Raw genomic sequence first — 25,858 nt, 5'->3', positions numbered from 1 at the left:
CTTTTGTGTCTGAACCATCATAAGAGGATCAGGCTAGTCAGTCTATAAAATTACCCCATAAAGGATGCTTGCCTTTGTTCAAACAAGCAAAATATTACTTTTAATTGAAGACATAGAGACACCTGCTCCTCCCAGAAAAGAAGACATATATAACGACGTGTGGCAAAGTATACTAATAAATTTATTAAACATAAAAATTATGCAAATACACACAACAGTCTGGCTCATCTAAAAGGGGTCCTAGTTCTATCGTTATTTCCAACGTTACAGTGCTGTTAATTCCGGTCCCTTCTTTGATTTTGACAGGTTTAAAAGCTGTGCTTTCAATGCAAACTCATGTCAGTGCATGTGCCCTTATATTGAATGCTCAAGTATACTCTATATATATTAAGCTAACCACGAATTTGTATTACATATACACATCCATGATCTAACCACGAACTAATACATGTATCCCTAATATACGTCCGTGATTCAACTATACTGTATATATACGGACTACGCCAAATCATACTGTTTCTCGGGACTATGCTAAATCATGCTCAGTTTTGTCTAGTCATGCTTGCAATTTATCCTGTCTACTTATCTCCGGCTCCGCCTCTTGTTTATCTTGACCCTCCATTCCCACTCCCCAAGCAACAATGCGCTCCCACATGCAGCGTGAATCTACACAGAATAGGGGCAGCCATCTCACCGGCTCATCCTTACAGCACGCGCCTCGATCGGATGCCTGAAAACCCAGCTTTGGCCTTGAGACAACTTTACTGTAAAATTCGTAGATTTTTACCAGAAAATATTCAAACAGGATATATTTCGTTTATACTGAGTCCTTCTGAGGCGAACAAACTCCGATCATTTTTATCTTTTGTGAAGCAGACAAACATCGACTGATGCAAAGTGTCACGTATAACGACAGTTATCTCCGATAGAACTCTGTACAGTGAAATCTCGTTTTTAAGACGTCAGACAACTCGATCGTCTTCTCACTCGCAGTTTTACAAAATGAGTCTCAGATCAGTTTTAGTCACTGGAGCAAGTCGTGGTCTGGGTCTGGAATTTGTCAGGCAGATCATCGCTCAAAAAGATCCTCCCAAGTATGTTTTCGCAGCGTGCCGCAGTCCACAAAATGCTGCCGAACTCCAAGCGCTAGCGAAAGAAAACAGCAACGTGATTATCATCAAGCTTGATGTTACTGACGACAGCGACATTGATTCGGCAGTCGAGCAGACGAGAGCTGTTTTGAAGAATGAGGGATTAAATTTATTGATCAACAATGTTGGGATCTTCAATAAGTCTATAGGTGGAGATCTTCAGCAACAGAGGCGCAATGACCTGCAGTCGCACTTCGACACCAACGTCTCAGGTAAATTTTTGCTAGTGAGCGTTTACAAATGATTTTTCTTTTTCTTCTTTCATTGATCTGTGTTCTTTGTTTTCTTTTGCATGTTTATCGCTGTGCGCGCGTGTACACATGAGATGTTTAAAACAGTTTCACCACGTACATCTCTAGAAGTAGAAAGGTTTGTTAAATAGAAGTTTGACTGAAAAATATAGAAACAGAAAATACAGTTTTAGTGCAAACCGATTACAATATATAGGTATACAGAAAAAATATTATAGACATGCACAAGTACACAAACACTGTTTACATTTAGATTTTGATGTGATCAAATATTACATTTTAGTCAAGATGCTTTGAAATCCTCCCACTCTTGTCTTCTGTTTTAGCTCCCATAATAGTCACACAAAAATTCTTGCCGCTGCTAAAAAAGGCTGCAGAGGACAACAGCAGCCTGCCTCTGGGTTGCAGCAGGGCTGCTGTAATCAACATTTCATCATTTTTGGGTTCCATTACAAAAGCATTGCAAGGGACTGGCAATCAGGATTACAACTACTGTGTATCAAAAGCTGCCTTGAACATGGCTACAGCTCTCATGTCCGTAGAGCTAAGGAGATATGGCATACTTGTAGCAGCTCTACACCCTGGCTGGGTGCAGACAGACATGGGAGGTCCCAATGCTGCGCTGGATAAGGAGACAAGCATCCAGAAATGTTGGTCAGTCATCAAGAATGCATCTGAGAAATCTTGTGGACTTCTTTTGAGTTACGATGGCACTATCATACCCTTTTGAAACAGTTTGGTGATTATCTGCTAGTCATTGGTATATGATTTTGGATAACACAGTTTATTATACATTTTGCATGTTCATTAAACTAGACAAAGTACAAATCATATGCAGCTTTTACTCTTTCCTAATATGTTTTGATCATGTGTGAACATAGCAGCTTTTATTGACTTTTGTAAACTGATCAAAGAAATTAACACTAATTGTTTTTCAGCACAGTGTATGTGATCGACACTGGAGCATTTACTGTTAGCTTAATTTTTATACCAGTATTTCCCAATCAGCATTATGTGTTCATCTTTTAATAATTTGCATTCAGAAATTACTTAGCTCATAAAGCAGATTGTAGTATTGTTTGCATACTTCTGACATGGCTAGGAATTTACTAAAATAAAGTTCATGTTTGGAATGGCATATATGTTCTCTGATTGGTTGTTAGTATTGTTATGTATTTCGTGACTCAATCTTCAGTCTGTTTTTAGTAACTTTCTGCAAAACAGTTCTACTTTCATGATACCAAATCGGATTTATGGACTAATCGCATGCAATAGCAAACCACAAATCAACTGGCTTGGAATTGCAGCTTTTAAAGTAGGCACCTGCTGCTAGCATGCGGCTCTTGGTATTCATATTTGGAGATAGCCTCCCCCCTAATTTGCTAAATTGTCCACGTTTCAGCTGAGCATTCATCATATCTGCATTTCAGTGACCACGCAGTAGAAGTAGCTGTGGCCTAAAATAGCACAATGAAATGAAAACCCTGTCAACATAGAACACTTATGGTGGAAAAAAAAAAAAGCCCAGTGTGTTTATACATTTCTTTATTCAGTTTTAGCACGTTTGTATTATACAAACCATTTAATAATCATAATGGCATTACGCTAAAGCCAAATATTGCTACGAGAGTGATATGCAAAAATTGTGCAAACAGTTTTGGACAGAGATGTTAGCACATAAGAAATGAGAAGCCTGTCTAGTTAAAAGAGCATTTTTTATTTACTCACACTGAGCGTGGAATTTTGCATCAACTAATTGTTGAGCAGGTCTTTGTCAACAATAAAAATTTCCACCCTCTTCCAATCATTCAAATGTGGATGCATGCTCAAGCAAGCACACACATACCAACAATATACAAACCCCTTTGTCAATGGTGCGCTGTAAACTTACCTGCCATCTGCTCATATGTTCAGCTGCTATATGTAAATAATTAGGTTTAGACTTTTTAGAAAGACCTACATGAAAGTAACAGGCATATGTGGCCTGTTACCAAGATAATGAATAGTACTAATATATTATGGATTTAATATTACCGTAATTATTAACATCCACACACCAAGCAGCACAGCATTTAACGACCTTTAATAAGGAGGCAGCTTGGTTCCATTATATATCTATTTATTGTTACAAAATCTGTTGCTTAGATGACTAGTTACATAATGATCATTAATGTACAATGCAAGACCTTCCACGTTGGAGTGTCTAAAACAATACACAAAAGCCTGAATGTTGATTTTGTTCTTCACGATTGATAATCACTGTCTATGAGGCACTCCTTTTTAAGGGACACAAGAAAGCTACTTTCTCTTTACAAGTGCCTCAAGTGTGCCCAGCAATTCAATATCTTCACATCAACAGTAGTCTGTGAAACATGTGCATTGCCGTGCCTTCAGCTTTGTCATATGATGCCTGTTACTGGAAATTAGCATTTTTATTTTCTAGAAAATGCAGGCATATGGATCCTGATGATTGTGAGAGTTGAACTTGGACACCTTCCCCTACCCATGCAAAAAAAAAAACAACATTGGGAGTGCCAAGCATGTTGTTTTGTTCCCATAATGTCTTGTAATGCATTTAGATTTTTGCAGTGATTTCACATTGCCTGTAAGTCAGCAAAGAGGTTTGTAGCATGCAAAACATATGGTAAATGACTTTTATAGATCTGTTACAAGAAGGTAAGTGAAAGATCTGCAAAAAATAAGAAAGCCATTATCTGCTTCCATCTATTGTGGATTTTTGAGATATCTGATCAGGTGAAGCTTCTCGATCACCACTGCTCAAAACATACCTAAGCAATAACACTTTGCTCTCAAAAGACCGCTCACCCTGATTGCGCAAAAAAAGATCTGATTTCTAAAAATCCTGTACACACCCTTTGCACCTCTAGATCCATTTTCTTAGCATAACACATTAACAAAATATACAGTTTTTGGTACAGCAAATACAAGTTATTCATAAACTGCTCTTGGTAAAATAATTTGCTAATTAGACAAATAATATTAAAATTATAATTCTATACTCAAACTTTTCCCTTTGACATTCAAAGGTATAGTCCATTAAAGATTTTGATGAATATTTTGTATCAGATCAAATATGTGATATGTTAGGAGTTCAAGCAAAGGAACAATTTATGATGCATATATCAAAGGCATTTGCAGATCCCTTGATCCTAGCATTAATGTATATTTACAAAAAGCACACAGCAAAGAAAATGAAAAAAAATGGGAGAGAGAGAGAATATTTAGAATACAAATGAAGCTTGTTTTAAATCATCCTTTTTTCGTTAATGTGGAGAAATTTAAAAAAAAGAAAGAAAAAAACTTGGAAATTTCTACAATGTATAGAGAACATACACTATTCTGTATGAAAACAACTTTGCTCCATTTCTCTACCCAAGACAAGCATTATTCTGGTTAGATGACACTTGGAATAGGGGAATAATGTATTCCATTTAACCTGTATTCTTCCAGAAAAAAGAGAAACTTCTAGGTAGGGTTGTTTTCTTTGTACACAGTAATAGTACTTCAGCAGCAAACTTACGAATGGAGATGCCACCCCAGCATGTTTTCCCTTCTGCCTAATATTCTAGGCATACTATGCAGTTCTTAACCCAATTCCTTTCATGAACAAGAATTATTCTTCAAAAGCTGAAGAATATCTTTGATAAGTCGTCATCTAGCTTTATGCCTCTAATCTGCTTGCAGCATTAAGCAGATTATGAATTTACACAGCATCCAGACTTACCAAACGTCTATAAAAAGATGCATTTGTAGGACTCCAATAATATTTACTGAAGTTCGATCATACTAACTGTTCATCAGCTCTGATTTTGATAGTTGTTTAATTATACAGAGACATGAATATACTGATCAATGCTATACTTCTACAATATGCACACATAACAAGCCATGACCTGTAACACTTTTGGTTGAAACAGATGTTCACAGAATGTGACGACGTCATCAGACACAAACATGTGACCAGAGTACTTGTTGGGAGTTTATTGCTAAAGTAATAAATAGCTGACATTTTAACAGCATATGATTGTGTCTCAATAAAAAATATATATACAGCCTGCATTAAATGTTACAGATTTACATGTCTTCTGCCAGAAGAAGAACAGGACATATAGTTATGATAGTGATAACACAAAGGCACACACAGTTGGTGGGAAAGTGTGGGAAATGTTGTAAGCGATGGCCTCTCTTAGTGCACAAGGTTATATTTCTTCTTTAAAAAAGGGAGAAAAATAACTCCAACAAAATGCCAGGCATTGCTAATTTTGTTTTCTGAGGCAGAAGCATCAGCACAGATAAGAACAGTAACTGGCTGTCAAAAAAGGCAAATATCAAATTGCAGAAAAGCACCATCTTTCTTGCAAACTACTTGATCACCCTTTAACTTTTCATCAAAGTAACCATACCCATCACAAAACGATGCAAGATCTTCACCGTGCCTTTAGCAAGATCTTTAAATACTGCAAATGCACAAATATTCTTTTTTATGTCAACATTTAATAACAGTCTGCAAGCACCACTGCCTTAATGCATGTTGTAACCATCTGCTCCGAAAACACCTTAAAGGCCTCAGTCTGTTTCAGACAGCAGTCATCACAAAACCTCTGTATTTTTATTGGAATATACAAAAAGGTAAACCAACAAAGTATTTGTAAATAACCAGGCATAGCTAAAACTGCAGATTTCAAAACATACTTAAGATGACAATGAAAGAAAATGCCAGGACATCAGTTTTAATAAAGATATTGTAAACAGGCCAATGACCTCTCTCCATTTATCAAAAGATAACAGTTGCTAAATTGTTGGTACTCACAGAAAATAATCCTTAATGATTCAGCAAATCTACATTGTCATTATTTGCAGTGAAGAAACTGAGAAAGCTGCTGGTCCTCACTCCCTGCTGAAGGGTGTGGCAAGTGGCTAAATAAAAGTTAGGGATAAATGTTCATGAGAATATGAACGGGGTAAGGGTTAGGTGGATGCTGAAGTGAAGCAAATATTTTTCTTCCCTTCCTAAGCATGGGGAAAACCTCATGAAAAACATGGTTTTATAAAAGCAAAACCAACACTCAAAGAAGATAATAAAGCACTCGTTTATAAATAACGTAACAATGCAAAGCCACATGATAATGAAACCGGCAGCTTTTTGTGTATGTTTAGCTATCAACACTAGACATGCACAGGCACATACAAATGTTTTCTCCAATTACTGCCTGCACTGCATGAGCTTTGAGAAAATCATGAATGATACATACAAGAACCTTTTTTTCCCACCACACTACAGTTACCCTTCTCACCTGCTAGCAAGCATGTACACATGAAACATGGAGAATTTGATACCTTTCAAGTTGACAAGATATGTAAACTCTGTGCCTCATCTGAAGAGCAAATATGCATGTCTATGATTGTGAATGTTATGTATTTCATGAGCAGAATGCACAAGTCCTTGTAACAACCACTAGGGCAGATTAAGCTATGAAACTCCTGTTACCTCTTAGTGAGCAAACCAGCCACAGCTAAAAATACTTAATTTATATACCGTTTTAAGTTTGCATAAATATAATGCACTCTTTCAAGATCCATACACAGATACGACTACATGGCCCATCATTATGAAAATTTGTCAGGACACACACAAATTTGAGTTAAAACTGCTATATCATTTCAAAAAAAAAAAAAAAAAAAAAAAAAAAAAACAAACAAACAATGAAAATGCTAAAAAAGCTAAGTCTGTTAACAGCTGTTTCAATTCATTATTGAAAATTTAGTAAACCTACTATGAGCATCTTTGTTGACAAAGAAAGAATGTTTGAAATAAGCGCCAGGACCACTTCTGACAACTTTTGTCATAATGAAAGACTCAAGGCAAAGTATGAACACACACATACACACAAACAGAATATCTAAGACATACTAGAAGCAAATTCAGAGGAAAGAGCAGCCTTGTTTCCTACTCTTCTTTCTCGTAATATTTAAAAAGATTCACATGATTAGCACCTTATGTAATCAAGACTTTGATTAACAAAACCTAGTATGAATTCACAAACTGTAATACTGTATCAAAAAGAAGATTGATTCAAAGTGGGAAGGAGAAAGCAATAAAAATCAAACAAATGGCACACAACAGTCAAGGAGAATTTTTTTAAGAAATAACAGGAAGCTGGTAAATAAAAGCTCTTTCTATGAGTGTAACATTATGAAATAATGCTGGTTGGAAGTGGAAAGATTTATAATAGGCTAGACATCTGCATCTTACTGTCTTACTAAAGACTTGCAGTTTCTTGTCAGAAACATAGATATAAACAATCCCACACACTTAGCTGTTTCTGACTTATCTTTATAAAGCTTCCCCATGCCACATCTTGTGGCTTTCTTCTCTAATGATGTTCAATAATATATATATAAAAAAATGAAAATGTACTAAACCTTGCAGAAGAGACAGAATGGAGATAAGGGCAAAAAGGAAGAATTTAGAAAATATTAAATTTCACTCTTACATCAGACTGGCTCTTCTTTCAGATTGCATCCTGTACTCTCATGATAAACCTAACCCACTGCATGCCAACAAATTCTCCCTTTATAGCTGCAATCATCGTCAAGAACTGCATAAAAGATGAAGAAAATGGTGGCCAGTCTGAAAGACAGAAAAGGACAGAAAAACACATCACTCTGGAAGAAACACAACAGCCTCCAAGAGTGACAAGTGCTGTCATAGAAAGCAAGCTGCTGTTGAAGCTCTGAACAAGGTAGTTGTCAGAAAAACACAGATACCAGTTTATATCTGCCAGCAGTCAGTCTTGGAACATGTGCATAAGTATATCACTTCACTCCGAATAAGAAATCAGGACGAGGAGTCCCATTCTTCAGGTGGCCTGTCCTTATATTTTTCTTTGCGTATTTTCTCTAACCGCCTTCTAGCATCTTGAAGTTCTTTCTCTTTGCGAAGAATTTCTTCTTGTGCCATAATTTCCTGCAATTAGACAAAATATTAAAGTTTTCATAGTGTGAAAAATAATTTAGAAAAAAATCAGTAACTGAAGAATCAGCCAAACAGAAATGATCAAATTTCAGTAAAAGGGTTTCAGCACTACATTAATTAAGTTATGTCAGATTTCTTTGAGATCTACCTATAAAACTCTTAGCGTAGATAATGTGACAGTACCTAGAGCAAAGACATGACATCTTCGACATTTAAACAAAAGGATAGCAGAAAGCTGGATCAGCTTATCATGCAATGACGTTTACCTAGGCAGAATGATTGTTATTATTTTTTTCTTCATCTCCTTATTTTTGTGCCAGTGTAAAGACCTAATTTTCTTTCTACACATGCACAGGACATGAGTTCTTGAAGTGATTTTTACAAGCATGCTAGAGAAGCTTACCTGGGCGATGCCACCAACCATACGTCTATTGATTGTCAGGCTTTCTTCTTCAACTGCCATTTCTCGTTCTTGCTGAGCTGCCCGCACCAAGGCCTCTGAAGCCCTCTTTACTGCATTACCTGCAGCCTAGTATCACATTTGGTTTTTTGGCAAAATGAAAATGATGAATTATGACATGAAAACACAATCCCCCCCTCCATTATTAAAAAAGCCCCTTCATTTAAATATTATTTTGTACAAAGTATAATACCCTCACATATGAGACTTTACAAATACTAAACAGTAATCAATTTATCTTTTTTTAGTAAAAAGAGAACTCAATATTTAACAGCACTGGCATAACGCATTTCAGCTTACTTGCAATCGCTGCATGGCAACTGAGCCAGGATCAGCCTTGACCTTGCAAGCCATGAGCAGCTGTGCTGTAGAGCCAGCCACCTCTTTGGCTGAGGCAATAAGCTTCTCTTCACTGGCATGTCCCTGAACCATGGCATTGGCTGCTTCACACAGACTGTGAGTAGCAGCTGCCACCATACGTGCCTGTTCGGAAGAGGACATGGACCTTCTCATAATACTTAAAACATGTAGAACCTCTCACGTTAAAAAAAAGACTGTATTATCATGCATTTACAAGTGCATAAATGTGTACTCAAACCATCTTCCTTTTGAAAAAATGACATTTCCACCACAAAAAATGAAACTATGTCAACATGCAGGAACAAAAGTTTGGAACCAGAAACTATCAGGATGCTTTCAGTTGTCAGAGTTTATGTTTTTCATTACCGAAAAAGCACAGCCAACTACACAGAAAACTTTTTTTTCTCATCACAAGTTAATAACTTACAGCAGAGATAAGGCCTTGGGACCACTGACCATCCTCATCCACTGCATGCCTGGTGAAGGTAGAACTCACCTGAACAGAAATGAATTCAATAACTTTAATTGGCAACTGCATCTAAAGCAAGTGAAAAGTGAATTCATAAGATAAATGTGAGATTAGGATTTTCAGCATCTCTAATGCATACAGATTACAGTGCTCAATGAAGTATCCATACAGATCATAACAGGCAAAACATTAGTGTTTAGCAATGCTGCTCACAGTTTGTGCACTCATTACACATAGGTGTTTGGAAAGGTATTTTTTCCAAACTCAGTATGTCTAAAATAAAAAGCATCTTTGAAGTCCTTTAGAAAGCAAAGAAATTAACAATTCTGGTAAAGATTTATTTGGTGGCAGGAATATATTGGCAGGTTATAAGAGACAATTATTACACCTACTTTTCCTTGAGCCACCAACTCTCGCTGTGCTGCTGATGCCGTCTTGACCAAAGCTGCAGTAGCTGCTGCAATAGACTTTGCTGCCTCCAAGATCTGCTCGTCAAAGTTGAGGTTTTCATCTGCTTTCTAAGAAAACAGACAAGTATTATAGCAAATTAATGAAACTTTAAAAAAAAATCTAAACCCAGTATTTTACAAATAACAATATGTACAGAAGGGCAAGTGTGCTCACATAAAAAATGCTTCTCAATCCTCCTATTCCACCACAGCTCTTCCAAAATATACAAACTTCAACTAAACATAACCTGATGAGATTATGGTTAAATGAAACAAAGACACCTTTCCTTTCATCTAAGACACTAATGTAAAAACATATCTGAAATAGAATGATAATGAAGCCAGAAAGGCTGTAATACTCATGTTAAATATTATGCAAATAAACTCAAATAATGTTCAAATATTTCTATGCCAAACTTGCTCATATGTTAAAATCATTTTCAGTGGACTCCCATATAGCACACTGTGACCAACATGGACCTTCTCCAACAAAATAAAATGAAACAACTGTGTGTACCAATAAAGTTTTTGCAATGAGTCTATATTCTTATACTTAACAAATTCGGGAAAGGATGCAAAGTATGGCACATAAAGTACTATGACAATTGCTGGACTAAATAATATCATATCATGGAAACTGCCTTACACACACAAAACAACCCCAACCAAAATAAATAAATAAATAAAACAAAGAAGAAAGAAAATAATATAAATAAGAGAAAGAAATGAAACAAAAAAGGGAATAAAGTTCTGTCAGAACACATCTTTCATGAACATGATAGCTTGTACAGACAATGATATTCATTTTTAAGTTAAAATGTTGTGTGACCAGAAGCAGCTCCTTTTGTCTCCAATGTGACTGAGTATGTATGATTCTTAGTGATAAATTCACTAAGTACCAATACACAGAGTTTGAGATAAACTGCCCTGCAGTTCAGTTTCTTCCCCGCTCCCCACTACCTACCCAAACCATCAACTTCCCTTCAATTTAAAGGGCAACATGTCTCTAAAGTTACTATGGTTAACTATAGATCATTTTTACCCGGTGCTTACTATGGAAAAACAAAAATGACTAGAAAAATGGGTAAACACACCAGAAAATCCTTATTAGATGCACAGTGAACAAAACAAAAGGCAAGAAGTGAGCTACTTAAGGAAAACACAATATGAAAACAACAGATGCATGGGAACATTTTAAGGCAGCCTGCCACCTAAAAAAATGGAATTTCAAGAACACAAACCATGAGAATGCTTGTCTAAAAAGCATAGCAGAGCTGCTCACACCATACAGCACACACAATGCATGTGCTTGTGGAGGCAGGTGAGTGAAGGCTGCCACTCACACTCTGCAGACAGTGCAGTGTCTAGAGGTGCCAGAAAAATGGTGAACGATCTAGCGGTGCAGGAGAAAAGCCCCGTCGCTGCTCTGACATGTTTGACTACTTGGTCGTCGCGACAACTGCACCAAATATATCAAACATATCTAGCAGAAGCGGGTAGGTAGGCAGCACACACAAGTCGGGGACTGGCACGCTCAACACGCAATAAGAAAGCAACTCTCGTTCTCTCTCTCTCTGGATATAGATATGCACATGTATAAATGCACACACAGGCATGAACTGTGGCACAAGCTGGGAGCGAATGCAGGAAGCCATGACCAGAGACCACCACACAGAGCATAGAATATACACCAAGAGCATAGGAGCTATAGGAGTCTTCCAACACTTCCAACTGCACATGCTTCTACATAGGCAGCAACAAAAGGCAGTCACTTTTGAAACATGACATCGCAGTAGCTTAATTCTAAAATATGCTTAAAAATTGAAGCCTTTTTCATTTGATGGGCCACCTAAATGACTTCAATAAGAAAGAGCAACACTTGTAGAAATCCACTTCTTCCTCAAGGCAATGTGGAGAAATTAACAACCCTGAATCTAATAATTGTTTTCATGAGAGGAATCAAAGCTTACCCTCTATGCCTTAGCATATGGTCTATCTTTGGCAGCTCTGTATGTAATAACATCAGCAAACAGGACACAGGAAAAGAAACCCTTCTTAAAAACTGTTCATTGTACACAGCCCATGAAAAAGTTATTTACATTAGGTCTCGCAGTTAGAAAATACTCATAAAACGAATATCTTCTCCAGTCCAAGAAACCTCATTTTATGGAAGATGAATTTTGTATCATTGGTCATTATGGTTTGTTCTCTCCTACATACAGCAGGAGCTATATCTCTGAGTGGTTTAAAGATTAGATGTGCAAATACAAATGACTGATATCTGAAAGCATAAAATGACACTAGCATTTGCTAATATAGAAAAATCTTGAAAACCCCACAGCATGAGGGGGGAGGGGAGCTACTAAAAGTCATCAACAAGGTATAGCTGTACAACTGCACAAGTAATGAAAGTAGCCAGGAGAGTGCTGTGCACAAGAATATGAACAGGAAAAAAAAAATCACAAAGATACACAATATGAGAAACCTTACAAATGAAACACAGATTTTTTTTCACTTTTTCAGGTAAGGGTAAGGAAGAAGACGACTTCACCTATGAACAAAATCCAAAATATATCTAAAAGTCAACTGACAGGCCAAATTATATGATCAGCCACATCCCAAACCAAGCACATTGGATTGCGTGCACATTCAACAAAGAGATGGCATAGCACTAGCTGATTTTCAAATGCTAATTCTTTAGCAGTTATCAAATGGATTCACTGAAGTTTCAAACTGCACAAACAAAATAAAATACAAGTTTAAAAACAAACACCCCCCTCCAAATAAAAAAACACCCAAACTAAGAACTACTGCCATATTTCCAGGAAGTATTTTTCAAGGAAGGGGTTCATTCAGGTATGGAAGCAATTTTTAAAAAAAGTCTTCTCGTCTGGCTGTGGCATCACTAATATAAGATTTTACCAACCCTCGGATTTCGTAGTGAAGAGAAGATAGCCAAGAAACTCTGAATAAATCGCTGAAAAAAATCAGTGACAGCCCTATACCATACAAAGATTCTGTAAGAGAATTAAGTGCAAACATACCACGAACCTATTTTTTGTTGTACACAAATCTTTCTTCATTGATAGCATAGCAGTGTTAAGATTATATCTTCTTTCTATAATTTATTAAGGCCTTTGCCTTTATTCATGGCAGTTTCAAGATAAATTTATATTGCTGTTCATTTGGACCATGGTAAAGTGATGTTTTGAATTTAAAAGACTACAAAATATGAAGTTTTGTATTTAATATTATCTATCATGTTGTCTGAAAAATGCAGAATGAATAAAGATTAGTTTCATAAAAGGGTGGAGTCTTATGACCATATGGTCACTGGAGAGTGAGATGTTAAAGACCACTTATCTTGGGACTAGTGGTTTTTTTTTAATCAGGTACCCATTCAACAGCTGAGAGAACTCTGCATCACATAGATATCAACCTATCTAGATGATACTTCTAATGCTCTAACCCAGACCTGGGCAAACGCCGGCCCGCGGGCCGGATCCGGCCCGCCTGCTGTCTCTGACCGGCCCGCCCGCCAGTATATATACTATATATTAATATATACAGTATTGGGTAAAACTGAGTTAACTATATTAGTCCGGCCCTCTAAAACCATCCCAATTTCTCATGCGGCCCCTTGGGAAAATTAATTGCCCACCCCTGCTCTAACCACTTCGCTACCTGCTTTCCTTTTTACAGAGTACAGCTGGAGAAATACAAAGGAAGAAATATCTTCTCTCAAGGCTCAACTTTTATTGTGTGTTAATCTATAAAAATATTTACAACTTGAGCTTTTAAATATTAATTTTTTGTTCAAATGTGTTCTGCATCCAGCAGACAGGTTTGTAGAAAGGACTGAAATATAGCTGAACAATGAAAGAAAATAATCTAATTTGGGCTCCTTTGCTCTACCCCTTCCCACACAAACACAAATGCCCTTGCAGCATATTTAGAAGCTGAACTTTGAAAACAAAACATCACTTCAAAGAAGCTTCCTCTGTATAAAGAACATAATTTTAGGTCATAGTGTTCTACAGATGTGTGTGTGTGTAGAGAGAGATGCAAAGCCAGATCATAATTATTATAATTATTATATGGGATAAAAACACCCTTTTTTGACAAACAGCTCGTTAGGTGTGAACTCCCAAAGATCATCTTCCTTGCTGGCATTAAACATGTAAAGCAAATCCTATGAAACTATCAAATACAACACCAAGACACAAGAAACAAAACATAAATCTAGAGGCAAGTGTTCCTCCGTACACCTGTCTTTGTCCTGTACACTGCTCATGAATACCTGCAAGTGATAGACTGCTATTTAAAACAAGCACTTAATAGGAAAAAGACAGATGACTGTCACTGCACTGGTAACTACTTCAGACAAAGTGTGCACAAAGAACACAAAGAAAGTAAAAAACTGTGTTTCTTACTCTGGCAGCTTGACGAGGTTTGAGTGCAGACAGCTTCTTTGCTGCAGCTTCAATGGAACTTGCAGCACTCAGCAGCTCATTCTCAGCAATGACTGTGGGGTCTTCAGGGTCAACCCAATCAGCACCTAGAAAACAAGGAAAATAAAACATTTGTGACATACTGCTTCCTCATAATAGTTGAAAGATATCTAAAAAGAAAATAAACTGTGAAGACAAATATTCCTTTAATACTTTGTGGCCACTTCCAATAAAAAAAAAAGAAAGATTTGCACTAAAAAATGTTCAATTTGCAAAATTTCTAAAATTAGGATTTATTTCCTATTAATAACGCAATTAATAATTGCAATTTTTGATTACATTCAATGATTTTCCATTTTTAATATCCCCTGGTGAAATCATCATTATTTACTATTCCAAAAAGTTAAGATGCTAAGGGATACAAACGTATCTTTAAAACAGTTTCTGAATAAAGGTAGGACTAAAGCTTCTATTTAAGGTAATTACATTCATACTTCTTTTCAAACCATCAAATAATTCACAAATAATGGTTTTTACAAACCAAACAAAAATGAAAAAAAATCAACTAAAAATGTTCTATTGTAAACATTGCAAACATAAGTTTAAGAATTAAAACCAAATTAGTTTCGTTTTATATATATATATAAACTAAGCACAGGTTAATGGGAATAGGTTTAGCTTGTATATACAAGTGCAAAAAATCCATCCAAAAAAAAACAAAACAAAACAAAAAAAAAACAAAAAACCCCACAAAGAACCAAAATCTAATGTATTCCCCATCTAAATACACGCATACAGTAAATGCACACAAGCTGAAAAACACCTAGCCATGCATTACAACACTTTCCTCATGCATGACGATGAATGATTATTTCTGCTGACACTGGGCACAACTGCTCGCTCACCACCCTTTGCCCTTCCATATTCCCTAATCAGCATTATTCTATTTTCTACAAATTTAACCTGATATCCAAACCAAGAATGAATGAAACAAGACAAACTAGAAAAGAGGATTCTGCAGATTTTTAACTTTAAAAAAATACATCAGGCTGAAATAGTTTGAGACACTCAGAACAGCAATAAAACTAATTCTTTCATGAGAAGACAACACAGTTTTTGGACAGGTACTAGAAGATGCGGAAAGAACTGGACATAAATGAAGGAGGCCTGATTTATCACAACCTTTCAACTAACACAAACCTCTTCTCACAAAGGATAAAAAAAGCATGTAGAGAAAAAGGAAAACAAACACCTAAGACAAATTATAGAAACGTGTACAATCATGAGAAAAGGTTAAAGAGGAGAAGGAAGTGATTTCAGTTTCAGTTTGTTTCAATTTTTTTTTCACCTTCAAGGGTTACTAAGAAATTGTACAATTCCACATAAAAGGATCCAGGAACAGGTAAGAGAGAAGAAAGAAGGCAATAAAGGAGAGAGAAAACTATGTTTAATCCTCCTTTAGACAAATTATTAGACTAAACACGCCATCAAAACTAAAGACTGACATTTGCTTGCAAGAAGGAAAGAAAGGGGAGAGAGTAGTGGTTATGTGGTAATGTAAATGCATATAAATGTGACAAGGGACTAAAATGGTACCATTAACAAGAGGTTAGTAAGGGAACAACTGGGAAGATGAAACAAAAACCAAGAGGAAAACTGGCCAGTGGGTAAGTACAAATACAAATGACAACTACAACAAACATATCATCCCTATATCTGTACTAAATCAAAACAAAATCTTTCATGTCGTGGAAAATGGTAAGGGGTTAAAATGGAAACTAAAATGTACAACTGAAACAGTCATTTCTTTGAACTGGCCAGCTAACTTCCACAAGCAGTGATTAGCACAAGTAAGTTGCAGGCAAGACCAGCAGGCTCCAACTGGCCCACTACTCATTCCAGTAGCTGTTGGATGACTTAGCTCAGTCACGGCAAAGTTAGCATGTCAGCGCCAGTACTGCATTATTCCTGGTCACATCATATCATTCTAAGCTACAAAAGGTCTTGCATCCTCAGACTTCACAGAAGGAAGTGAGTCTATGTTTAAAAGTTTTGTCCTGTTACCTGAACCGTAATAAGACCAGCGAAATGTAACCGAATCTGGAGGGGTGAACGAAAACATGTGTGAAAATGACATGACTATATGGCATATCAGCATAATGTGACAGTGTCTAAGAGTTGATAAAAATTATCAGTTACACAGTACATACCATAAACTAAAGTGACCCCCCACCCAAAAAAATAAAAAAAAATTACCAGTTACTAACCCACTGCCATCTCCACATTATTTATCTTCTCTTTTAAAAAAAAGTCCAACAGCTCCCTCCCCATCCCACATGCAAATAAACTCATCAGAAACCATATAAATTTTTTGGCAAACAAAAATGGCAGTTACATAATGTTGTCTTTTGGTGTTTGATCCCCAAAGACAAGTTAGACCTTCCAACCATACAAAAAGTCTTTCAGAGCTATAGTAATGAGATTATTTTCTATATTTTCTGACCTGAAACTCTACTGATCCATTAATGTATGAATGACATGAAAGAACACCAATGATGATCATTATATACATTTAATGAACAATCCAACTTTTTTACATGAAAAATGATGCTAGCTTACATATTCATGCAAAGCAATATCTACATATAAATATATGAATAGGAATATATTTGCATTGAGTAATATAATTTAAGCTTTATTATTTTAAATTTTCAACATACCACCATCTTTTTTTCCCCAAGAAATTATATGTAGCACGGACATGGTTGGATGTGTGAAAAGACAAAGTAAAAATTATTATGAACACAAACATGGGCTTCGAAATAACATTCAATCACACAAGCAAAAAAAAAAAAAAATAGAGAGAGATAACGCTAAGAACAGTAGCAAAACAGAAACAAATGCAAATGATGAGAGGAACGACATGATTACAACAGATGTCTTATACACATGAATAACACCATTCTAACACCCAGGTAAAAGGCAACAACTACTCATTTCTTTAAATAGGATTATCATCATCAACTGTCAGCTGCTCATTTCTATCAAGGGGGTCATCATCAACTACCACAAGCTGCTCACGTCCATAAAGAGGATCATCATGAACCACTTTAAGTTGTTTGCTTTTATAAAGAGGGTCATCATCATCATCTATCATAAGCTGTTCACTTTTACAAAAAGGAGTGGGGCTATCAACAACTAGAGGATTGTCAACTGCTGTAAACTGCTGACTTCTATAATCTGAGAATTCTAAAGTTTATAATCCCATGCTGTTACTACATGTACCATGAATAAAAATGCACAAAACTATTCTTACAGATCAAACATGTCAAACAACTTGCCCCCAACTTAGCAGTAGGATGAGAAAAATGCTTCACCACCATTACAGCCAGTATAATTCAAATGGGAAATCCATAAACAGAAAACCGTACAAATCATTATTCAAGACTGAATAACTTCAACACTTTGCCAAAGTCATTTCTACAGGATAAGACAGACTGGAAAGAATTAGAAAAACCTTTCCTTTATGCCCATCATCAGAGGTCCCCAAGTTTTAGCAACTGACCCCATGTTATGCTGGGAAAAGTTCTGCTTCTAACACTGTAAATGCCTACCTTCTAAAAGTGACAGCTACATACCTATTTGCAACTGGTGGTTGTCTGAACATGCAATGTTAACAACTTACTTAAATAGAGAACATTTTTTTACGATGTCTACTTTGATCTTATCCCTATAAAGGTGGGGAAAATGTCACAATATGTTTGCTTGACCTATAAGCTGTCAAGAAAGATGTAAAGAAAACACTATGATTGTGCGACCAATAATCACACAAGCTGCTAACAAAAGTGTAGCGAAAAGAAAACACTATGACTGCATGGCCAGTGATTACACATGCTATACTGAGCAAAAACAAACAAAAAACTCAGAAAAATCTGTGCACAACATTCTCATCCCACTATGCAGTATTTTTTTTTTTATCATTATCAGCAGAATTTTTTTGGGGGGAATATCACTGATTTTTCCTCTTTGAGATTTCTTGATTAGTGTTCTTGTTTCTCCTATTTTTTTTTCTATCTTCCACTAAATACATTTTTTTTCAACCAAGACAGGAAGATCAGTGTAAAGCGCACACACACACAAATAAATAAAAAAAAAATATCAGAAAACAAAATTCAACATCAGCTTCTATAGTCTTTGAACAGCATTAAAACATTGATGGATTATGATCCACTACCTTTTAAAAATAAAAGTGTAAAAAATAAATGTTCTCTCTTCATGCTCTTCTGCTTGTGTACAATGTACAAGAGCAGTTAAACTCAATTTTCACTTTCCATCAAGTGCCACACAAATCAGCAACAAAACAGTGGAAAGTGCAGCTTTAAATATATGACAAGCATTGGCAGCACACCCAAAGTTTGGTCAGATCATTTTTGGAGATCTTCCAGGGTCAAGATAAAACCCATGAGAAGGTTCTCCAAAATGAAGACCAGCTGAACAAATGAAAAAACTGAACACCACTAAAAAAAAACAAAAAAAAAAAAACCAAACAAGATTTACACATGGATCAGCTGATAGATGAAAAATAGTGAACCTGTGAAAAATGGTGGACTGGCAAAACCACGTGGAAACAGACCCGAGTTTGGTCTTGGGAGGCAGTCTTGTGATAAATATGTAGAGAAAATACCAGTGAGTAGCCACAAACACAAAAATATAGATAAAACAACAATCCTGGTAAAGCTATAGAATGATGCTGCACATACAGCTCTCAGAAAAATGCAAATGTCATGAATCACAACATTCACAGAGACCAACAACAGCTATCCTTTCCACGAAAAATATCACACTGTAACTGCTGCAATCTGTTAGTTTTTCTTTTCTTTGCACTGCAGACTGGCATTAGATAAATATATACCTGCAATTAATATGCCATTTTAGTGGCATAATTTTTTTTAAAGCTCAAAGATCTACACAAGTAGAACTGAATGGCATTAAGAAAAGTTGAAAAACAAACCCTACAAAACACACTATTTGGAAGTACATAAATAAGTTCTCTATTATTATGGCTATACTTTCTGCAGGCAATTGTACAGAGCATTCAGATGAAACACCCAAATTTATGTTCGCAAGTTAACAGTGAATATATGTACACTGCATAAAACTGTACAGAATACACATAGATAAAATTAACAGGCCAAAATCACTTGGCAATAAAATATGTGAGCTAGTAATTAGTTTTTGTTTATAAATAATATGCAGATAACATTGGTTAGGAGTTCTAGTAAGATATCAATAAGAGTACTGTTAGTAAACCAAATCATGTTACACCAAAAAGGCAGCAAGTTCATCATTATCACAATCCTATGCTATCTTTAAGTGGATCTGCTTATTTTGGTAAGTCCAAAATGGCATGGATACTTTTATTAGTTGTCAAATATATAGGCTTTTCATCTGTTGTACATAGTTTGGCTTCCTTTTTTCCCTTGACAAACAGCCATGCTACAGAACATCAGCTTGAAACAAACTGTCTCTAAAACAGCTGACTGTAAGATCAAGAAAATCTCTGACATCTGCTAGTATTTATCTAAAGTTTCCAAAGACTAAGGCATAAACTTGTGCTACATAGTGTTAGCAGATCTAACTTACCTTTGATCACTTCAGCAGACTGAACCAGTTCTGTTACTGCATTGGCTACTTTGCGTGAAACCAAAACCAGATTTTGCTTGCCCTCTGGTGTAGGCTTCAGCACCACCTGCAACACCATGTCAATTTTATCAATATTCCTGATAACTGCTGTAGTTCCTTTACACATCACATACAAACACACTTTCATACTTACTCAACAAGAAAGGGCTGTGGAGAGAAAGAGAGATCAAGTGTGTCTTTGCATATGTGTTGTCTGTGCACACGTTTGTGTAAAAGGTAAAACTACAGACACACACGACTGCTGGTGAGTTCTAATTTGTTGGTTGGAGTTTGGAGTTGGGGATAGGGGTAACATCATGGTGGGGTTAGCCTAAGATTAGAGTTAAAGGTTAATTCTAAGAGTTAATGGAAGGAGGGAGTTAACTGTATTAACTGGAGTTGCTTGCTGTGATTTTGTGGGGAAATTGGAACTGTTTTATTTGAAAACGAGGGCCTCCACGAACTAAGGATATCCCTAGTTTGCTAATGTAGTTACACATCAATGTTTCCATTTGGCTGAATTTACAAATATACAAGTATATGTGTGTGTGAAAGTTGCAGTTCCATCCATGCAGTGTGCGATGGCACAACACACCTGATGCACTGACTCCAAGAGTTCCTTATAGGCCAATGCTGCATTTCTTCCAGCATTCATAGCCCGCTTCCTAATCTCTGTTGTTTCTGCTGTAGCTGCTGCTCCCTGTAAAAACAGCAACACATCCATCCATCAAGAAAACCGTTTTTAACATACTTTAAATAACATTTAATTACATTCTCTGCACCAAATTTAAAAGAACTAAAAAATGTCTCAAAAACATAGTTTTGACCAGCTGTTCCCACAAAGCACCTAAACAGATAAAGCTAATAAAGTCTAGTACACATATGACCAAATGCTAGGATCTTTCTTGACTTTACTACAACAAAACATGCCCATGGATTCATGTCGATAATTGATACCTTTATGACTCCAAAAAGCTCAAAGATGCACTTGCGGCCCAAATTTGATGCAGCTATAATGTCTTCCTGCCTGCAGGAATTGCCCGCTGCTACAGCTTTGGCTGTAGCTGTAGTGAGTGGTTTAGTGAAACGAATGAGATCCTCAGCAGTAGCTTTGCGTGGAATCTCATCAGAACTGTCAAATGCCTGCAAAAAAGAAAGTTTGGTCCCTCTAGCCTACAGGAAAAAAAGTTGCTCCATGGGCTAAACTTGAGGCACACAACAGAAAAAAAAGCTATTTCAAATAATAGCAGTCAAAAGGAATAATAGCGAGATTTGAATCTTTTCATTCATCCTCTTCCTCACATATTTTTGCATTCCATGTCAACAATTAAATATAATTTTTCCAGTAAAAACATAACAAACAACTGTTTTTGTTCTTATAAAATTAAACAGTCATATAAATGTTAAAATTAATAATTATCATTCAAACACTATCTTTTCCTGGAGAGATCATTACTTCAAACTACACAAAGGAGACAGAACTAAAAATTTGGATTATTCTGCAAAGATAACCAGGAAAACCCTGTTCCCTTACCTTGACCTCCTGTCCAATGGCTTCAATGGTTGACTCCAATGCTCGGGTACCCCGCACTGCTTCGTCCTCAACGGTTTTTACAGTTTTCAGCAGTGATGTCACATTGGTGACCATAACCTGAATTAATTGTGAAATCAAGTCTAAATGTTTTTGGTGCTAATTTGCTACTAGAGGTCAGGACAGTTTGGTTGGTCTTCTATCAACCCAGGCTGACAATGTTGTCGGAATAATCTATCCTTTTGGTGTAAACACACCTTTCACTCATGTGCATGAACCCTTGCTTTGTGGAGCTTGTAAGACTTACCTGCACATTAAGCTGTAGCAAGTATCTTAAAGCTTGGATCAAAGACAAAATCTTTAAGACTAATTTTGTCATAAACAGACATTGTTAATTCTAAGTCAGAAAATTCTTGGCATCAACCAAGTAACAACTTCTATTTATTGAGTATGAATCAAAAGGAAAAAGTATGCATATGTGCATAACATATGCACGTGTATGAGCACACATATGCATGTATGTATGCATGAAAGAGTAAAAGAAAAAAGCAGAGTTTGTATTGCCTCTTTGTGTGTGGTGTGTGAGAGAGTGTGTATATACGCATTTGTGCACATGTAAGGAAGGTGGGTGGGGAGAATGAGGGAGTGTAAATAGCAAGGTCTGTTGGTGGGGAGGAAACAAAAAACAAACAACAATAAAGTTTACAATTACAATCACTGATCTTAGCACCTGAGTCTTGATTATGTAGTCATAACTATGTGGTTACATGGTGAACTTTTATCTTGAATACACACTATCACTGTTTGCATCTGCTTCTGACATGGGATGTTGAATCCCTCTCCAAGGTGTCTCCATTCAGGTACAATTTCCAGAGCACACATCAAAGAAAATTGTGCACAAAATGATGCTAGGAGGGTTATTCTGATATGAGGGGTAAATTTGAATATATGTCAACAATAAACATGTTTTCCATCATCCTAGCAAAAAAAACAAACTCTCCTCCCTCCAGAAAACACTTTACAATGGGAAATTTCTAGCTAAAAAGTAAAAGCAAGCCAACTTTTTTGTAAAACATGTGCATCAGTGTCCATTAACAATATTACATTTGAAAAATATTTTAACAAAAATTCTAGGATGTAGATAGATTCTGAAATGTCTAATAGGTGTTTTGGACTTTTCGTCAATTCCATTAAGATCTAACCATGTATCAAACACAGGCTTTTTTAAACGCACACAAGTAACTCACCTACATTTGTTAATTGTTAGATTTAATTTATTGTGATAATTTAAGACCAATTTGAAAATATTTAGACACCCAGACATCAGTCAAGTGATGTGTTTTCTTTATCTGTGTGTGTATGCAGGGGGCCACATGGTTCAACCTCACAGAGATAATGAAGAGGTAAAAAGATATGGCATACATCTCTACAGATGCATAATTTTAGTCTTACATTTACTAAATTACACTTGCAACCCTTAAAAAGAACTTTCAAACGCGACACTGCGAGTTCAAAGAAGTTCAGTAAGATGTGAAGATGAATTAGTATGTGCTTGAAGCGAGGAAAATCATAGGCAGCTAACTTAATGCTACAATAAAAAATAATATACATTTTCATTTCATGTTTAAAAAAATCTCCAATAAATTATCCTTAACAGTATATTTCTTCTTGCAATAATATCAGGTCCGATACCATGGCACTGTTCAAATCTGGCAGGTTTAAAGAAATACCAGAACTCAATTACGACTTTCCACCAATTGTAATAAATTTGATGTGTGACAATCCAGGAAACATTCAACAAATCTGATAGTGTGGCACAAAGAGACAGGAAAACAGAGAAATAGCCATTTAAAATATCATAGAACTTTATTTAGAAACATCAAGACATGTCATTTACCAGACTAAAATCGAGTAGAAAAATACATACAAGATATCCAGCTATTTAAATTTAGTCTTTGTGTGGAGATACCATACAACTTCTAATATGAATGTATCTCAGCATTATGCATACACCTGCAAAAAATTATCTTCACCTACCATTCACATTAAGTCAGTGCATGAACAAATATTCAAAAAGCATGGTAAACCTCTCTATCAACAGAATTTGTTTTAAATTACTACTAAGAGTACCAGTCAGTGGAATCACACAACACTTTATCCCCCTCTCGGACAAAGCCTTTTGCAGTCACATTTTACTAAGGGAAAAAGTGTCTTAGGTTTATGTCAAATATTCTAGTTTAAGGAAAGGAGAGGTATCACAGCCAGCTCTAACAAAGATCTTTCCTGCTTCTTGATCAAAAATGCTCACTGCAGCTAATTAGTTAGAGACCACTAAAACTGCCTGGATAATAGGATAGAATGCCTGGTCCTCTTCCTCTCTGAAGGATAAGGGGTACAGGGGGAAGTGAGTTGGAAGTGAGAGAATCACTTTGTAGACCCCCAACCCCAACCTCAAAAGAAAAAAATGTAAGCATTCCTGATTGCAGAGACAAAACTCAAAATTCTATTACAGACACAGAACTCAATGCTATGCTACCTATTACAGACTCAAAAACAATATATACACAACAGACAGTTAACAAAAGCAACAACAACAAAAAAAGATTAAATGTACTACAAAATACCTTTGAATAAATCCATAAATATTTTGAACTACCAAAATATTTCTGTTACACTACTTAAGAATACAGTCCTTCTGAACACCAAAAAGTCTAACACCAGCTAGAATAGGAACCTTCCCTGGAGGATGGCAGCCATGTGTAGTCAGTGTGGACATCTGTCCTATAAAAGCGCTATAAAAGGACACAGATGTGTTAGCATTTTGAGAATGCTGGCAACATCTAACAACATTTATCACAGTTCATTATCACTGAATACTTCATGCTCTGGATTCTGGCTTAGTTAACAATGATTATCAGTTACAATATCAATTAAACATGAGTTCTCCTTCACACATCCCCAACCTTTTAATACAATTAATTCTCTTAAAGCAAAACAACTCTTTCCAATATTCTAAAATGATAACTTCAGTAACATTTCGTACCAAACAGGATTTCTCTTTATTTTATATTATATTTTAGTGTATCATCGCCTTAAAACAATTTTATTTTTCAAGCATATAAATTATTTAAACTAAAGAATGGTCTTGGCTCATGCAAAATGAACCAGTAAGAGAGAACATTTTTCGACATAACCAAGCAGCTTGCAAACTCAGGCTGAACTAATGGCAAAGAGTAGTTACCATGTGCACACCAAGCAGACACAGGCTTTCAAAGGCACATTTTGATGTTAAGAAATGTGTGAAATCTACAGCACCATCACTAAGTTAAATGAAGGCATGCCCACACAGTATCGAAGCCAGCAGCTCATTATGGCCGTGCTCTTCCCAAGCAAAAAAATCGAACCTCCACTGGATTCAACTGACGTGATATCTGAAAAGTGCCACATAAAAAGTTTACAACCATTTTGGAAAAAGTAGTCTTTACAAGGATTGAAAATTGTGGAAGGCTTGTATGCTAGAGGTTAAACCTGCACTTGAATGGTGCGGCTTTGTCCCTTGAAATTCTGTCTTGATGGAAGTGGAGAAGGGTATAGCAGGATAGTAGCGGATGGAGGTTAGTAGAAACTACTTGCCACAACAACAACCATGCATAAAGCTGACAAATATTGTAACACTTTGCCTACAAGGTGAGACCAGAGTCTGTCATGCAAACGTCATGACAGCAAGTGTGCACGTCAGGCATCACGTGCAGACAATGGGAGACTAATCTAAGGATCTCTGTATTCAAATGAACAAGGGCTTGTCTTTGCTTCCTATCCTGCAAGTGGCCTTTAAAAACTTGCAAAAACACATAAAAATAAAAGACTATCTAAGAATCTTACTCACCACAACAAATGATGAATCACATACAAGAACATATCAACACAAAACTCAAATTTAAAAATCTACTTGCCAACAGCACGGATTTTAAAAAAATATATTATATGGGGTTAAATCCTTAAAAAAAATTTCATTTCTGCTGTAAACACATTCCATAACATAAGTAGTCAAGTATGT

At 36.1% G+C, this 25,858-nt stretch overlaps 2 protein-coding genes across 26 annotated transcripts in view; one reads left to right on the top strand and one right to left on the bottom strand.

Annotated features, from left to right (window-relative positions):
* The window catches only part of LOC112556558 (talin-1-like), a 93,452-nt gene that overhangs the window by 4,974 nt on the left and 62,620 nt on the right, over window positions 1–25,858 (bottom strand). For 15 of the 25 annotated variants that reach the window (XM_025225675.1, XM_025225679.1, XM_025225677.1 and 12 more), the window contains 12 exons: window positions 21,805–21,921; window positions 21,228–21,413; window positions 20,866–20,970; window positions 20,232–20,337; window positions 19,180–19,245; window positions 16,653–16,688; window positions 14,571–14,695; window positions 10,081–10,206; window positions 9,647–9,715; window positions 9,160–9,342; window positions 8,803–8,928; window positions 2,931–8,390 (listed from right to left, as the gene is read on the bottom strand). In XM_025225675.1, coding sequence (XP_025081460.1) covers window positions 8,262–8,390; window positions 8,803–8,928; window positions 9,160–9,342; window positions 9,647–9,715; window positions 10,081–10,206; window positions 14,571–14,695; window positions 16,653–16,688; window positions 19,180–19,245; window positions 20,232–20,337; window positions 20,866–20,970; window positions 21,228–21,413; window positions 21,805–21,921 — 1,374 coding nt within the window. In that variant the 3' untranslated portion in view covers window positions 2,931–8,261. Of the gene's footprint in view, window positions 1–2,930; window positions 8,391–8,802; window positions 8,929–9,159; window positions 9,343–9,646; window positions 9,716–10,080; window positions 10,207–14,570; window positions 14,696–16,652; window positions 16,689–17,308; window positions 17,315–19,179; window positions 19,246–20,231; window positions 20,338–20,865; window positions 20,971–21,227; window positions 21,414–21,804; window positions 21,922–23,053; window positions 25,233–25,858 lie in introns of those variants that run through there. The other 10 variants (XR_003097764.1, XM_025225686.1, XM_025225692.1 and 7 more) reach the window with 10 other exon arrangements.
* On the top strand, window positions 636–2,540 carry LOC112556562 (C-factor-like). Its single transcript, XM_025225698.1, has 2 exons — window positions 636–1,363; window positions 1,729–2,540. Exons 1-2 carry the CDS (start codon window positions 1,003–1,005, stop codon window positions 2,130–2,132), a joined length of 765 nt encoding a protein of 254 aa, XP_025081483.1. The 5' UTR covers window positions 636–1,002; the 3' UTR covers window positions 2,133–2,540.

The sequence above is a fragment of the Pomacea canaliculata genome, linkage group LG2 (genome assembly GCF_003073045.1).
Source record: "Pomacea canaliculata isolate SZHN2017 linkage group LG2, ASM307304v1, whole genome shotgun sequence".
In the NCBI taxonomy this organism is placed as follows: Eukaryota; Metazoa; Mollusca; class Gastropoda; order Architaenioglossa; family Ampullariidae; genus Pomacea; species Pomacea canaliculata.
Note: the sequence above shows the minus strand (reverse complement) of the source record. Positions and strands in the feature narration are given on the sequence as shown.

Coding starts and splice junctions, on each gene's coding strand:
- LOC112556562 (XM_025225698.1), top strand. CDS start 1,003: ATGAGTCTCAGATCAGTTTTAGTCACTGGAGCAAGTCGTGGTCTGGGT. Junction 1,364..1,728: donor CTTCGACACCAACGTCTCAG/GTAAATTTTTGC, acceptor CTTCTGTTTTAG/CTCCCATAATAGTCACACAA.